The sequence below is a fragment of the Thalassophryne amazonica genome, chromosome 14 (assembly GCF_902500255.1).
Source record: "Thalassophryne amazonica chromosome 14, fThaAma1.1, whole genome shotgun sequence".
NCBI classification, from domain to species: Eukaryota; Metazoa; Chordata; class Actinopteri; order Batrachoidiformes; family Batrachoididae; genus Thalassophryne; species Thalassophryne amazonica.
This window is the reverse complement of record NC_047116.1, coordinates 77,064,587-77,079,744: the sequence shown is the minus strand read 5'-3', so window position 1 is coordinate 77,079,744 and position 15,158 is coordinate 77,064,587. Positions and strand designations below refer to the sequence as shown.

Below are 15,158 nucleotides of genomic sequence, written 5' to 3'. Positions count from 1 at the left end.
GGGACTTTGAAGAAATTCTGGTACTGGTAAAGAGGTACACACTTTTTGAGTGTCAGTCTATCGACATGTATTAAGTATCCAGTGATTAAAAAAACTAAAGAAGATAAGCCAAACCAATAGGGGTAAAGCTGGTTTTGCAGTAAAATGTCAACATTTCAAGTGCTGCACTGAGAATTAATCAGAAGTAAAGACTGACTGGCATTTATCCAACTCTTGGCTCTATCAACAGACAGATTAAGACATTAAATGGATTTGTGTTGTGGTTGAAGATAAGATGCTCTAAAAGCCACAGGATGTCAACTGTGGTTGTAGTTTTGAATCCATTGTGGTTCTACAGACTTTCAGTTTTGCAGACATGAACGCAGTTCAATCAGTCTTTACAGGTTCCACTTCCACAGTCAATTTCATCTACAAGCACAGTCATGAAAGGAGACTAGTGCCTGGAGCTGTGGCAAAGCATGAGCAAACATTCTGAAATGTTGCTTCTCACCATCCATTCAAATTAACTACCCCTTTGAGATGCATTAAATCTAGTTTTTACCCACTCTGTCTTCCAACCAACTCAACTGTTCTGTGAAATGTACTGAAAATACTCTCATTTTAAAATGGGAGCTGTCAACCACCATTTATTTCTTTATCATTCTCCTAATTCTCCTCCTCCATACTGGAGTATTTAGTATCTTTCCTCTCAGCAAACCTGTCCAAAACTATAATCATCTTGTGACTGTTTCTCCCTTATATCGTTACACTCTCTCTCTCTCTCTCTCTCTCTCTCTCTCTCAGCAGAGCTTGTGCAAACTATAATGGAAGAAGGCCACAGATCAAACAGATAAAGGATAATTACAGAGGGGGCTTTTTACATTTGTCTTCTGGGGACACCAATTAATTAGCTTTTCCACTGGAGCCCAAAAGCGATTTTCCATAAACTGAGACAAATCTCTCTAATTTAGCCTTCTGTACAAACAGATATTGAGGTGCTTGCTGTTGTTATTAAATGACTGCTCATTAGAATACAGTTCTTTAAATTTCTTCTTTACAGGTCGCTTGATCTGACAGTATTTTTTTTTATGTTTGGGATGATCTTGATCTCAGTGATAACACAGGTTATTGTCACACATGACAGACACAAGTGGAAAGGTCTGGCCAGAGGTTTACATACACTCGTCAGGGGTTTTTCTAAACCAGGAAATAGGTGTGCCACGCCCCCTTGTTCTTCCAAAAATACATAATATTGATGCCAGGAAACAGCAAGCCCTTTCATAATACACAGAGTATTTCTTTTTTCCCAAAATGCTAAAAATGTGGCTAAATGACAGTGATGCTGGTCTCCCAGGAGTTTCCAGTTCATGGCAGGTCTAACCCTTGGTGGTTCCTGGGTTGTTCCAGAACATCCTAATCAATTATCCCCCTCAAGACTTTCCCAACTTGGTTAAATCTACAATTCTCCTTCTTAGACCTCCCTCAGTCTTAGGTTCTTGTTATCATATACACACTATTATTATTATCATCATTTTGTTCTGAGTATCAACCACATCCTTTTTACACTCACAAAGAGAAACTACCAGTTGCAGTCAATCATGATCATTCAGCACCAAGTGAATGTATGTCTATATTTGAGCCTGTATGTATAATTCTGACCCAGTGTGGATGAGAGAAGATCTAAAATTGAAACGGGTACCAATTCTTGATTTAAAAGTAATTTATGATGTATGCAATACAGTCATTGCGCCTTGGAAAATAACAGTCCAACATCATTAACAGCCCGAAATTACCATGACATTCATGAGGAGTGTATGTAAACATCTGACAGCAACTGCAAATGCTTCTGACACCATCATGGAATTGCAATCACAACAATAAATGTATAAAGAGCAAAGATGAAATGGTAGACTTCATTTGGCAAAGACATTCTACAGAGTGAACTCACTGCCCTTCTTGAATGGTGTAAACAACCTTACTGTAAATAATGTTTAGTGCATGCTGAGTGTGTGTGCTGGAAACCTCATAAATAACTCAAGGTCTTCTCTGAGGCAGGAGTATTTTTAGTACTGTTCAAACTCTAAGTGCAGAAGGATCACAGGTTCAGTCCTTAATATTCAAATTCTTTATGCTTTTCCAATGGATCTGGGATTGGAAATTGTCCACAATGATTGTGAAAACATTTGAATTTCCTAATGTCATGCCATCAATTTTTACATTTACTCATTTAGCAGATGCTGAATGACTTACAAGTGCAAAATAAGGGCAAAGCTGAAGTAAAGTGAAAGACATTACAGCAAGGTACATACGAGGTCTGTCCAAAAAGTATCGTACCTTTTTATTTTTTGCAAAAACCATATGGATTTGAATCACGTGTGATTGCATCAGCCAAGCTTGAACCTTCGTGCGATTGCGTGAGTTTTTTCACACCTGTCGGTTGCGTCATTCGCCTGTGAGCAGGCTTTGAGTGAGCAGTCGTCCACCCCTCTCGTCGGATTTTTATTGCGAATAAATGTCTGAACAATTTGGAGCTTTGCTGCATCAAATTTTTCCAGAAACTGTGAGAGACCTCCAGGTGGACACCATTCGGAAAATTTAGATGGCTTTCAGCGACGATTTTATGGGGATTACACAGATTAAGGAGTGCTCCAGCCGGTTTAAAGACCGCCCACAGCGTCTGAGAGTGCGGCGCGCTCCGAACGCCGATGGACAGGCTCAAACCCCACTCAACCAGATCATTTCCAACGTGAAGGCTTTGTTGATCCGGGACGTCATCTAACTTTCACAAAAAAGGCAGAAGGCGTGGACATCAGCACTTTTTTGGATCAAGACAGCATCCAGTTTAGAAATGAACGGCACATTCTACTGTTACAGGAGTTTTTTTCATGGAAAGAGAAGCAGAGGATTGCGCCACAATGCCGCTCATGGCGCGGGACAAAACCACCTCCGTGTTGGTCTCACAGGACGGCTTTCAGATGGCTCAGATGGCTTCCGGTTGCTTTTCAGTTGTGTGAGTATCCGAGAAATTGCGCATGAGCTGGACATGCCCCAACATGTCCTGTGAGGCTTCATCACAGCGTTGCTTTGTGCCATGCGGTTCCTCCGCTCCTCTTTCCATGACAAAAACTCCTGTAACAGTGGAATGTGCCGTTCAATTCTAAACTGGATGCTGTCTTGATCCGGTATGTCGTCTGACTAGCACAGGAATTGCGGAAGACGTGGACATCAGCAGTTTTTCGGCACACTGAGACAGACGTGCGGAGGAACTCTGCGCGTCGCGGCGGAGCCGCATGGCGCAAAGCACCGCCATGATGAAGCCTCACAGGACATGTTGGGGCATGTCCAGCTCATGCACAATTTCTCGGATACTCACACGACTGAAAAGCAACCGGAAGCCATCTGAAAGCCATCCTGTGAGACCAACACGGAGGTGGTTTTGTCCCGCGCCATGAGCGGCATGGTGGCACAATCCTCCGCTTCTTTTTCCATGAAAAAAACTCTTGTAACAGTAGAATGTGCCTAAAAGTGCTGATGTCCATGCCTTCTGCCTTTTTTGTGAAAGTTAGACGACGTCCTGGATCAACAAAGCCTTCACGTTGGAAATGATGTGGTTGTTTGAGCGGGGTTTGAGCCTGTTGATCGGCACTCGGAGCGCGCCGCGCTCTCAGATGCTGTGGGCGGTCTTTAAACCGGCTGGAGCACTCCTTAATCTGTGTAATCCCCATAAAATCGTCCCTGAAAGCCATCTGAATTTTCCGAATGGTGTCCACCTGGAAGTCTCTCACAGTTTCTGGAAAAATTTGATGCGGCAAAGCTCCAAATCGTTCAGACATTTATTCGCAATAAAAGTCCGACGAGAGGGGTGGACCACTGCTCACACAAAGCCTGCTCACAGGCGAATGACGCAACCGACAGGTGTGAAAAAACTCACGCATGCGCACGAAGGTTCAAGCTTGGCTGATGTAATCACACGTGATTCAAATCCATATGGTTTTTGCAAAAAATAAAAAGGTCCGATACTTTTTGGACAGACCTCGTACTAAGCAAACATAACTAAGTACCAAAAACTGTAGGGTTGGGGGAAAAAACTGACAATATTGAGATATTTAATTTTAAGAACTGAGTCTTTAAGTCCAGAATCTATACAATTAAATTTCAAGTAGCGTGTTGCCTGTGGGGATCCACAAGCTCTAGATTGGGTAGTGTTTATGACATTTTTCAAGCGCTATAATAAATTATGGAAAGTTTCTATAATGAGTTAGAATGGCGTGTGAGTCCAGAATGTTTTTAAAACCTTAGAACATCAACAATTCTTTAAAAAATTCAACCCATTTATTTCTTGTTAACTGCATAATGTTTAAAACTTCTTGGCCACTCCCCATCGCCATGTTCCCAGTCATACTCAGGGCTTCCAGGATTATTTACACGAGAAATTACGTACATATTGCAAAGTGTGGGACAAGCTTAAGCTGGGCAGACACTGTACGATATTTTCAATCATTGTACTTGCTCAAACTATGTGACAAAACCACACGGTGTACAAGTTCAGAGGGCACTATTTATGTTCTCACACTATACGGCTCGATGCCCTGATGCAATCTGATCTTACAAAAACTCTTGATGGGAGACACTTTAAATGAGTTGAAGAATAATGGGGAAAAAAGAAACAGAAGCTGCTCTCCCAAAGAGATGATCACTGTTTACGCTCTCTCCGGTATTTGCACATGCACAGTGCGAGACATTGCGGTAAAATCAGCGCGTAGACACTTGTAGCGCTGCTTCAGCAGTGTGATACCCTCACAACGGCCGACCACAAAATCAAACAGGCTTGATTTTCATCTGACCGTACGACTGACGATCGGGAGGTGGTCGTGAGAGGTTAAACGCAGCTCGTGACTCCATCTACAGTATACTACACTATGCAGGATGCAGGATTAAGCTGAAACTCAGCGTGATCCAAAAAATTCTCGCACAAGGTAAAAATCGACTGAAAAAGGGACAAAACTCACACAGTGTAAGCCCAGCTTTAGAGATAAACTCGTCATGTCTGAACCTGATAGTGGAGTAAGCGAATATACCAAGCATCTTTCTGGTGCAGTACAAGGACAAATTGCTGTTTTGAGTGCTTGTGCACAGCACCGGGCATGTTGATTTTATTGTTGACTGCACCTGGAGTGTCACTGTTATCACCGCACGTGTAAGTACAGTCAGGACTTGATGAAGTCCTGTCTCTTGAGAAGTCGCTACTGTGCATTTTATACTCCTTGCTGTGCATTTTTCCCCAATCCCTTTCACTCTTATTGCATGGCTCCATTAGCTTTCATAACAATGCTTCCATAATGTGAGAAACCTTTAGCTGTCGCAGAAGCCCTTTTTTGTTGGATTGAGGAAAGCAGAATTGTTTCTACACATACCGCTGAGCTCCTCATTGATATGTCAGCGCACATGGCGGCCGAAGTGAACTGCTAGTCAGACAGACCCTACTATGTCCCCTGCTGTCAGCTTCCTGTTCCTACAAGAAACACCTTTCTAATTTTAAGCCATATTTCAAATGACATGGATCTATTTAGGTGCCATATAAAACAAATAATGGTTTTCCATTCGCGCAATGGGAAGCATAATTTTATTTACTGAAAGATGGAATGTTTCATTCTTCTTTTCATGCTCACCTCCTCCAGCCGTCTCCTTTGCTCTTTCTGCTGTTCAATGCGTTTCTGTCTCTCAGCCAGTAGTTGGCGCTTGTACTCCTCCTGTTCTCGGAGCTGCTGCTCCTGCAGGAGCTGCTGACGGCGTAGCGCCTCCGAACGCTCCTTGTTCTCCTGCTGAAGCCGGATGAAGTCCCGACGCAAGGTGGACTCACCTGGCACATTGACAATGGAGCTGTGCAAGAGTCAGAGAGAGAGTCTGGCATGTACAGTATTTATGCAAAGGGTAAATAAAAAAGACCATAAACATTAAATAAAAAGCTGTACAGGGTACAGATATACACCTATAAAAGGATGCAAAGAATTAGAATGTTCGGACTGACAGTGGAAAAACAAAAGTAACCCAAAAAAATCTTCAGCTGTTGAGGTCTGCAGCAGACAAATCTGCACATTTGTTCTGTCACATTTGTGGTGTAATTTAGCTGCACACACTGCATTAAATAAACATAACTATACAACAATCACATGTAGTAACGTTACCTCGGCTCGCCTTCTTGCTCAGATGCTTCTTCCTCCTCCTCTTCACTTCCACTGTATTCATACTCTGTCTCATCTGTGGATAGAATGAAACGCTTTATCAAAAGCCATTAAAGCATTTAATTATGACACCAAGTTCAACATATATGATAAAAAAGGATTATTTACAGTTGAGAAATAAGGTAGCCAACATTAATGACGTAAAGTTTTGGCACCATCCACAGCTACATGTTCTATCTATTCTTTAGCTGCATTTACTAACATTCGCACCAAGGAATGCATCTTTCCAATGCACAAAATAGAACGTTTTGTCCCTTTAATGGTGGGCAATAGTGTGCCATGAAGCGCCAAGATAGTGCAGGTTTTCCTTCCTACTAAACACCTCAAAAGATGATTTCATTGATGATCAGGTCTTTAAGTTAGGGGCGAAGCAAATCAGTAAACCCACCCGCTGAGGTAAAAGTTTTCACGGAAAACCTGCACTGTCTTGGCCCTCGTTCCTCACCCCGATTTAGTATGTTTGCCTTCATAAATATGCAGTTTATAGTTTGTCCACCCAAGTGCGCAAACTGTGGGTGGTGAAATTGGAAATATGTGATGTTTACTCACACAATAAGATTTATCAAGATCAAAAAGAAATTTAGCAGGCTGTGATTACATCTGTACGTTGCACGTTTGAAAGCTTGTTGCTAACTTACCCAGTGTTGTGCAACCAATGCAGATGCACATAAATCTCATTCTAAGTCGCACCCTGTGAGCTGTATGGGTAGGCTATGCATTTCTGTAGTTTCACTCAACAATTTTCTACAGTAGAGAAAATTATTGATTCATCTTGGCCTATTTTTTAACAAAATAAGTTTAAACATGACATTTATCATGTATTTCTATTTGCTCCCTATTTTCACCAATTGTAGACTCGAAGAAAACAGTCACTAGAGCTCTGGACAGGGATGGACTGCGAGGTTGCAGACCAAGAAAAACTCTACTTCTGCAGAAGAGACACCTACAAGCCAGACTGAAGTATGCTAAGGATGACCTGGAAAAAGATTATGCACACTGGAAGTGTGTCCTGTGGTCAGATGATATGAAACTCGAACTCTTTGGGCACAGAGATGCTGCTTATGTTTGGAAAAAGAAGGAAGAGACATATAACACTTCGAAAACAAAGGAGCTGCTCATTGACTTTGGGAAGTCCAGAACAAGACCGCAACCAGTTCTGATTGAGGTAGCTGAGGTGGAGGCTATAGATTCCTACATGTACCTCGGGCTGTGGCTGGACAACAAACTGGACTGGACAACCCACACCTACCACCTGTACAGGAAGGGACGGAGCAGGCTGTAATTTCTGAGAAGGGTGCAGCCATTTAACATCTGCAGGAAACTCCTTGGGATGTTCTACCAGTCCATAGTAGCCAGCATCCTCTTTTACACCATGGTGTGTGGGGGGGGCACATCCAAGAAGGACACATACTTCCGGAACTGGACAAACTGATTAGGCATGCTGGTTCTGTGTTTGGTATGAAGCTGGACTCTCTGGTGATGGTGGCAGAGAAGAGAACACTGGACAAACTGCTGGACATTATGGACAATGCCAGTCACCCTCTGCACACCATCATCAGCATCCAGAGGAGCCTCTTCAGCCACAGACTGCTCCTGCCCAAGTGCAGGACCAACAGACTGAAAAACTCCTTTGTCCCTCAGACCATCAGACTGTATGACTCCTCACTCAGGGAGAGGAGGAGTAGCAGGAAGATAGAAGACGGGAAGGAGAGGAACAGTATTAGCCAGTAAACCAGTAGCGAGCAGTATTTTTGTTATCTATATTTATGTATTTATATTTATACATATTTGCAAATTATTTTTTTTACTTTCACTGTGTGCTTCTTACCATGTGTGCTGCTATACAAAGCTGCTGGAACCTCAATTTCCCTGAGGAAGTCTTCCTAATCTAATCTAATGCTGTGGGGAGGCTTCAGTGCATCTGAAACTGGGAATCTCAAGGTGGAAGAAACCATGAAGAAAGACTGATGAAGATTTTGAAAGAAAACCTCAAGCATTAAGCAGCAAAAATGGGTCTGGGTTATCGCTTTTTCTTGCAACATGCCAACAAGCCAAAATATGTCACTCCTGGTGAAGAACTAATCTCACTGAATATCTGAGAGGTGAACTTAAGACCAAGGTCCATGCCAGAACCCCATCAAATCTGGAGGAGCTTGAAAGATTCACTAAAGAAGAATGGGCTGGGATTCTGCAGGAGACATGTCTGAAACATGTTAAAAACTACAACAAATGAGTGCAGACTGTTATCCAGCAAAAAGGACACATAACTGACTCACAGAGTGTTTGTGTATAGTTTAAAAGCACACAGTACTGTGTGCTGATTCCACCAGCAGCAAACACTGGCTGCTCGCTCCACCTTGCAGACGAATCAAGAGGAAGCGTGCAGTTTTACAGTGAATTAACTTTAACTGGATAATCAAAAAATGCCTTTATCGACCTGATTCTCATTGGATTCATTTAGAGTTTTGAGGATTTATCACTATCCTTTGAGGAAATCAAAGGAGAAAAGCCAAATTCTGCAGCCCCAGGAGCATCGCTGATGTGGAGCACGAGGCTAATTTTTGACAGGCCGCATTCACGAATGCGCAACGTGCACACACAACTGTTTTAACACTCATTCAGACAGTTATTTTACAGTGACTACATCAAAATTAAGAGTTATCACTTTAAAAATAAATCACCATGACATAAAATCACATTTATGTAAACTCTGCAATGACTCTTGGCTCACATGTATTCCGAACCATTGTACAGACCATGAATCAACTACAATCTGTTAAACCATTAGTATCAAATGCTGCACTTATGTTACATTATCATTATTATTATTATTAGCCTCCAGTGCATCATACTCACCCTTCTCACCCCTCTTCTTCTTAGTTCGGTCAATGTGGTCTTTGAGCTGGATGCGGACCTGCCTCTCGTTGGGCTGGTCCCGGATAAAGGGATGCTTCAGCAGCTGTTCAGTGGGTGGGCGCTGAGTGTAATTTTTAACCAGGCAGCTCTCAATGAAACTGAAAAACTTCTTAGACCTTTCAGGAAAGCACAGGGGTGATGGATGAGTAATGAGAACAACTCCACACAAAGTTAACAGCTGTAATTGTGATTTCAACTGTAGTATCTCTCAGAAGTCCATTCGTTGGTGTGAGACAAAAGCCCCTTTCAGACTTACACTTTGTGTAATCAATTTACCTCAAGTTTCACTGTATGATTTAATAGGACTTATATACTGGATAGGGCATAAAATATTTGTGTGTCAATGCTTTCATGGATGAGGTCTTCATAAACAGACACAATGTCCCCTGCACTACGTAGGGCTTGAGCAGCAAAAATGTAGATGTGGCTAAGCGTGTGAGTCCATCCTAGTCAGGCAACAGCTCAAAAACATTGTAACACACTGATGAAAAAGAGGATCAACTGATTAGTTTGTGGTGAACTCCTCTGCACCAGATTAGGGATGAGAGGACACCGGTGTCATAACGCACCATGATATGGAATGTACAACACAGTCATCAATGGAATAATAATAATATTCTACATTAATACTGAGATCAATAAACATTTTGGCAGAGCTCTGGTCAGCACTGCAGCAATCTTGGGGCTGAGATCAGAGCTACAGATAGACGTAGTCTGTGCAGCCATTCTTCCCCTTTCCCCATGTGCTGGTGACTCAAAACACCAGTTAAAAATCTTATCTTATTGGGCTCTATATTATTTCTCAAAACTTGATAAGATACATTAGATGTCCGATACTCAATACTTATCATGATATCGATACATTTAAAGTTGTGTTCATACGTTTACATACACCCATCACGGGCATGAATATCATGGTAATTTTTGGCTGTTACCTTTGACCTTGAACTGTTCTTTTGTCAGGGCGAAATGATTGTGCAGCATCTATCATTAATGAATTAAAAAAAAAATTAGGTACAGAAGTTTGAATTTATTTTGGATCTTGTCTAATCCACACACACTCGTTTCAGCCTTAACAATCCTTAATTAAACATAGTCTTGGATTTATTAAATATAAAAGTGTAAAGATAATTGATTCATGAAATGTTTCAGACAGACTGTAACATTGAAGAAGCAGATTTGAAAATAAAAATGATGCAGGTTAAACTGTTGCTTGAATAAGATCATTGTTAAAGGCATCACACTGTGCAGAACCAGCAATACCATCATATAATACAGTCACCACCCAAAAAGTGAAAAAACTATGACATTCATTTAAGTCCTATTGCCCTCCCCTAACTCATGTGCAACTTTTTGCTAATATGTGGGCTCACTGAAGTCACCGGGGTTGTTTTCCACAGTCAAGCAAATATCCAAAATGTCTTAAAATGTACAGTATGCATTTGTTAGTTGGCAGCACGTTGTAGATGTTTGTTGGTCTCTGGTGCCTATGACTTCACAGACATCAAACAAATTCAGGCATAGAGAAATCCAATGGCTCCAGGACATGGACCAATAACTTTTGACCTATGTCTAGTTGATATTTTCCCCTGCTAGACTGGTGTTTAGTTAAAAATTACAAGTGTTGACAAGACCAACAATTTTTTTTTCAATCTTGCACCTTAAATAACTGAGCCCCTGTTCAGATTACAATGACCCGTGCTGTTCCACTCAGTCACACCACCGCAATCAACAAAGGAGAATCGTGCAAAAGTATGCAGCGTCCAAATGCTACTTTCAGCTTAAATAGAACGTCTTTAATTTAACAGGAGCAGCCAGAGGAAGAGCAGCAGAGCAGAGCAGGTCCACAGACAGATACAGCGAGAGGTACCATAGCAACACTGCATGGCCATATATGGCACACATAAAAAATTAAATCAAGTGTTTCACTTTGCTACAAAATCTGAATGTGATGTGAAACTTCAACAACAATCTTCAACAATCATAAAATTTTGATCATACTAGTCTGAGAAGCAATAGATATAATTACTGCCCCCCAAAAATCAGAGATATTATAGAGCTTACACAGCTCTTTGGACTGCATAAGACAAGCACAAGGCCAGAATTACACAGCAAACAATACAGTGCACAGTACATTCACATGACAGCAGAGGATCATGTAAACAAATGCTTATTACTGTACATACATTCAACACAAAATGAAAGTGTTCTATCATGCTATAGATTTACAAATATAACACTGATTGAATACATGCACATGATGTGATAATTAATGCTATTCTGAGGCTCGCCATCGGAGGCTCTGAGCTTCCAAATACCTGGGGCCACTACCTTGGAACAGGAGGACCAGTAACAAAATTGGTGCTACTGGTCCTGACCAGTAGGCTCAAAAAGTATTTATCTAACCCTGAAATTAGTGAAAATACGATGTAAACATCTGAACACAGCCATGAATGAACTTTGCCTGAAATCAGACTGCAGCCAATATTAGTGGCAGCAGACAAGGATGGAAGAAATAACCAATAAGGTAAAAAAAACAAACCCACCATTTTTTGGACTTGAGTCGAGGAGGAGGGTTTCTGGGAATGAGGAACAGTGCTCTCATTGGATGCATGTCACACAGCGCTAAAGAAAATAAATAAATAAAGAAGAAAAAAGTTCAATTTCCAACATTTAGAAAATAATTTTCTTTCTAGTTGTGCTAATACACAAAATTAGCAGATATTACTTTTTATCAAACAATTTATCAACAGTCAGTAATAATACTATTATTCCCAGACAAATTAATTTAAATATGTTACAATTCACAAGTATGACTTTTTATTCAGGAGTTTACATAAGAGTGAACGCATGGTGAACACCCCTGAAAATGGCCTCTTGGCACCAAAAATCAAATTTATGGTACAGACAAGTATAATACATCAAATGAAAGATGTTATTCTGTAGAATTCAGAAATGCATTTATTTTATAAATCAGATTTAATTTTCAAAAGTGGAAATATTTAATACACCTAAGTAAATAAACATCTATTAAAATGAGGAAAATCAAGTTTTTTTTTTCAATTTTCATGGCCATATAAAATCAATTTTTATATAATATTTGACATTTTTCTTACTTTTGTCATAGCTATGCATTGCATTAATCAAGAAAAAACAGTTGAAAGGGATTCAAAATAAAAATTCAAGGTACACAATGAAGTCAAAGTTCGATCAAAATATACATTATTTTTATAAAATATTGGCTTGTGAGCCATGTTTACTAACATGATATTAAAAGTGAAGCTTTCTGTTATCATTTTTTCCAGTTTTATTTGATGAAAGTAATAAATATTTTCAAAATTTAGTTCATAATTTGTGATGGTTTAAATAATTTGGAAAATATAAAAGGACAAAAATTGACCAGAGGCTAATTTTCACCATCATGTTGGACAGGCATTTACATTCAAGCATGACTCAGCAGGAATAATAATAATAATACACAGTTTTAACTTTTTTGCTGTTGTTCTAGGTCTTTGGTAATAGAAAAAATGATTTATTTAATACTACTAAGGTTTTCTTTAACAACATCAATACAAATGCTCAGAAAAATTGATGTTGACATAATGGACAGACACTGGGTCATCACCCTTTGGATGCATGGCTTTGCAAAACTTCCAAATTGTTCTCCATTTTTTATGTAGTATATTCCGAAACTAGTACTAATCTTATTTTTGCAGCAAAATTGATATAATAAACACAAATTTACATATTTACCAGCCTTTTGAAGCAGCATCTACTGCAAAATCCAAAAAGTGGTTACAAAACAGTACATGTTTCAAGCCACAATGGCTGCTCGAAGGGCATGCTGGGAAGGCTGCAGTGGTCAGTTCAGGAAGACTGGTGGACACAGCAAACAACTGCTGCCATCTGGCAGCTGTCTGACTTATTATTACCATCATGGCAGTCAACCAATTAAAATGGCCGAAATATGCTACATTCAGAGAGCCGTAATTTCTTATTATTTGTAGTAGACCTCTGAAACATTCACAGATTACAGAATATGACCAGTGCATTATATTTAATCAATTTGAATGAGAAAATATACCTCCAAAAGTAAATGCAAAGGGCTTAAATTTACTTTCACCCTTCAAAAATCAATTGGGGCGTTCACTGTGCTTTCACCCATAACATGAATCCCTCATCAAACACATTTCAAAAGAGTCTACAAATGGATGCAGTTACCTTTCAAAGCTTTTTACAGATTAACTGGCATTACACTGGTCAACATTTTTTTTCTTGCATGGACTTTGAGAACTGATTAAGGGTAATTTTGGGGTGCTAAATCTGAGCTCAGATTTCCTTTATCACATCACGTTTTCTTGCAATCTGCATGATCCGTATTGATGGATTACGCAAAAGTTGCTCATTCACTCACAAGTTTGACACCACTAATCATGCACAAAAGCAGCTTCAAAATCAGTTTTTAAACCAGGTTCATGAAATGTGAACAAGAGCCATAATATATTTATGGCGCCAAAGAGGTGTGCGACACTGCAGGTTTTGCTTCAATGCTTGATACGAGAAATATTTTTTCATATCTCAAAAATGTGATGTGATTGGCAAAAAGTAACACCAGATTCGGATTCAGCGACCTCAAATTTCCCAAATTCCACTGAAAAACTCCATGCAAGCAATATCATGTTGACCAGTGTAATTGGAGGTTAATTGAGGAACAAACAAACAAACACCACCATCTCACTACTGATGGGTCATGATAATTATTTTCCTCCCTTTAATGTTACGTTATACCAAAATGGAAGAAATTCTTTTTTCAGTCAAATTTCAACATACAATATCCATAATGACAATATGCTTGCAAATTTATAAAAATAAAAAACTAAGAAATCACATGTACATAAGTATTCACAGCCACTGCCATGAAGCTCGAAATTGAGCTCAGGTGCCTCCTGTTTCTTCTGATCATCCTTGAGATGTTTCAACAGCTTAACTGGACTCCATCTGGGGTAAATTCAGTTGATTGGACATGATTTGGAAAGACACACACCTGTCTCCATATAAGATCCCACAGTTGACAGTGCAGACCACAAACCAAGTATGAATTCAAAAGAATTGTCTGTAGACCTCCAAGACAGGATTGTCTCGAGGCACAAATCTGGGGAAGGGTACAGAAACATTTCTGCTGCTTTCTAAGCTACACTGAGGGATTGGGGTAGAAGGCCTAAGTCAGGAAGGTGACCAAGAAGCTGACAGTCACTCTGTCAGAACTCCAGCATTACTCTGTGGAGAGACGAGAACCTGCCAGAAGGACAACCATCTCTGCAACAATCCACTAATCAGCCCTGTATGGTAGAATGGTCAGACTGATGCCACTCCTTAGTAAAATGCACATGGCAGCCCATATGGAGTTTGCCAGAAGGCACCTGAAGGACTCTCAGACCATGAGAAACAAAATTCTCTGGCCTAATGAGACCAAGGTTGAACTCTTTGGCATGAATGCCAGACATCATGTTTGGACGAAACCAGACACCCCTCATAACCTAGCCAACACCATCCCTACAGTGAAGCATGGTGCTGGCAACATCATGCTGTGGGGATGTTATTCAGCAGAAGAAGCTGGTAGACTAGTCAGGATTGAGGGAAAGATGAATGGAGCAATGTACAGAGACATCCTGGATGAAAATGTGCTCCAGAACACTCTTGACCTCAGACTGGGGCGAAGGTTCATCTTTCAGTAGGATAATGACCTTAAGCACACAGCCAAGATATCAAAGGAGTGGCTTCAGGACAACTCTGTGAATGTCCTTGAGTGGCCCAGCCAGAGCACAGACCTGAATCCAGTTGAACATCTCTTTTTTTCATGTTGTCATTATGGGGTGTTGTGAATACAATTTTGAGGGGGGAAAAATGAATTCACTCCATTCTGGAATAAGGCTGTCACATCAAATGTGGATCGAGAGAAGTGCTGTAAATACTTTCTGGATGCTCTTAGCATAAATATCATAATTAAAACTGCAGCCAATT

The 15,158-nt window shown here is 40.3% G+C and overlaps 1 protein-coding gene across 5 annotated transcripts in view; it reads right to left on the bottom strand.

Annotated features, from left to right (window-relative positions):
* LOC117525003 (mitogen-activated protein kinase kinase kinase kinase 4-like) overlaps window positions 1–15,158 on the bottom strand; it is a 276,208-nt gene that overhangs the window by 84,559 nt on the left and 176,491 nt on the right. For all 5 annotated transcript variants that reach the window (XM_034186821.1, XM_034186817.1, XM_034186818.1 and 2 more), the window contains exons 9-12: window positions 11,684–11,762; window positions 9,078–9,253; window positions 6,165–6,237; window positions 5,649–5,859 (exon numbers count right to left, since the gene is read on the bottom strand). In XM_034186821.1, coding sequence (XP_034042712.1) covers window positions 5,649–5,859; window positions 6,165–6,237; window positions 9,078–9,253; window positions 11,684–11,762 — 539 coding nt within the window. The remainder of the gene's footprint in view (window positions 1–5,648; window positions 5,860–6,164; window positions 6,238–9,077; window positions 9,254–11,683; window positions 11,763–15,158) is intronic.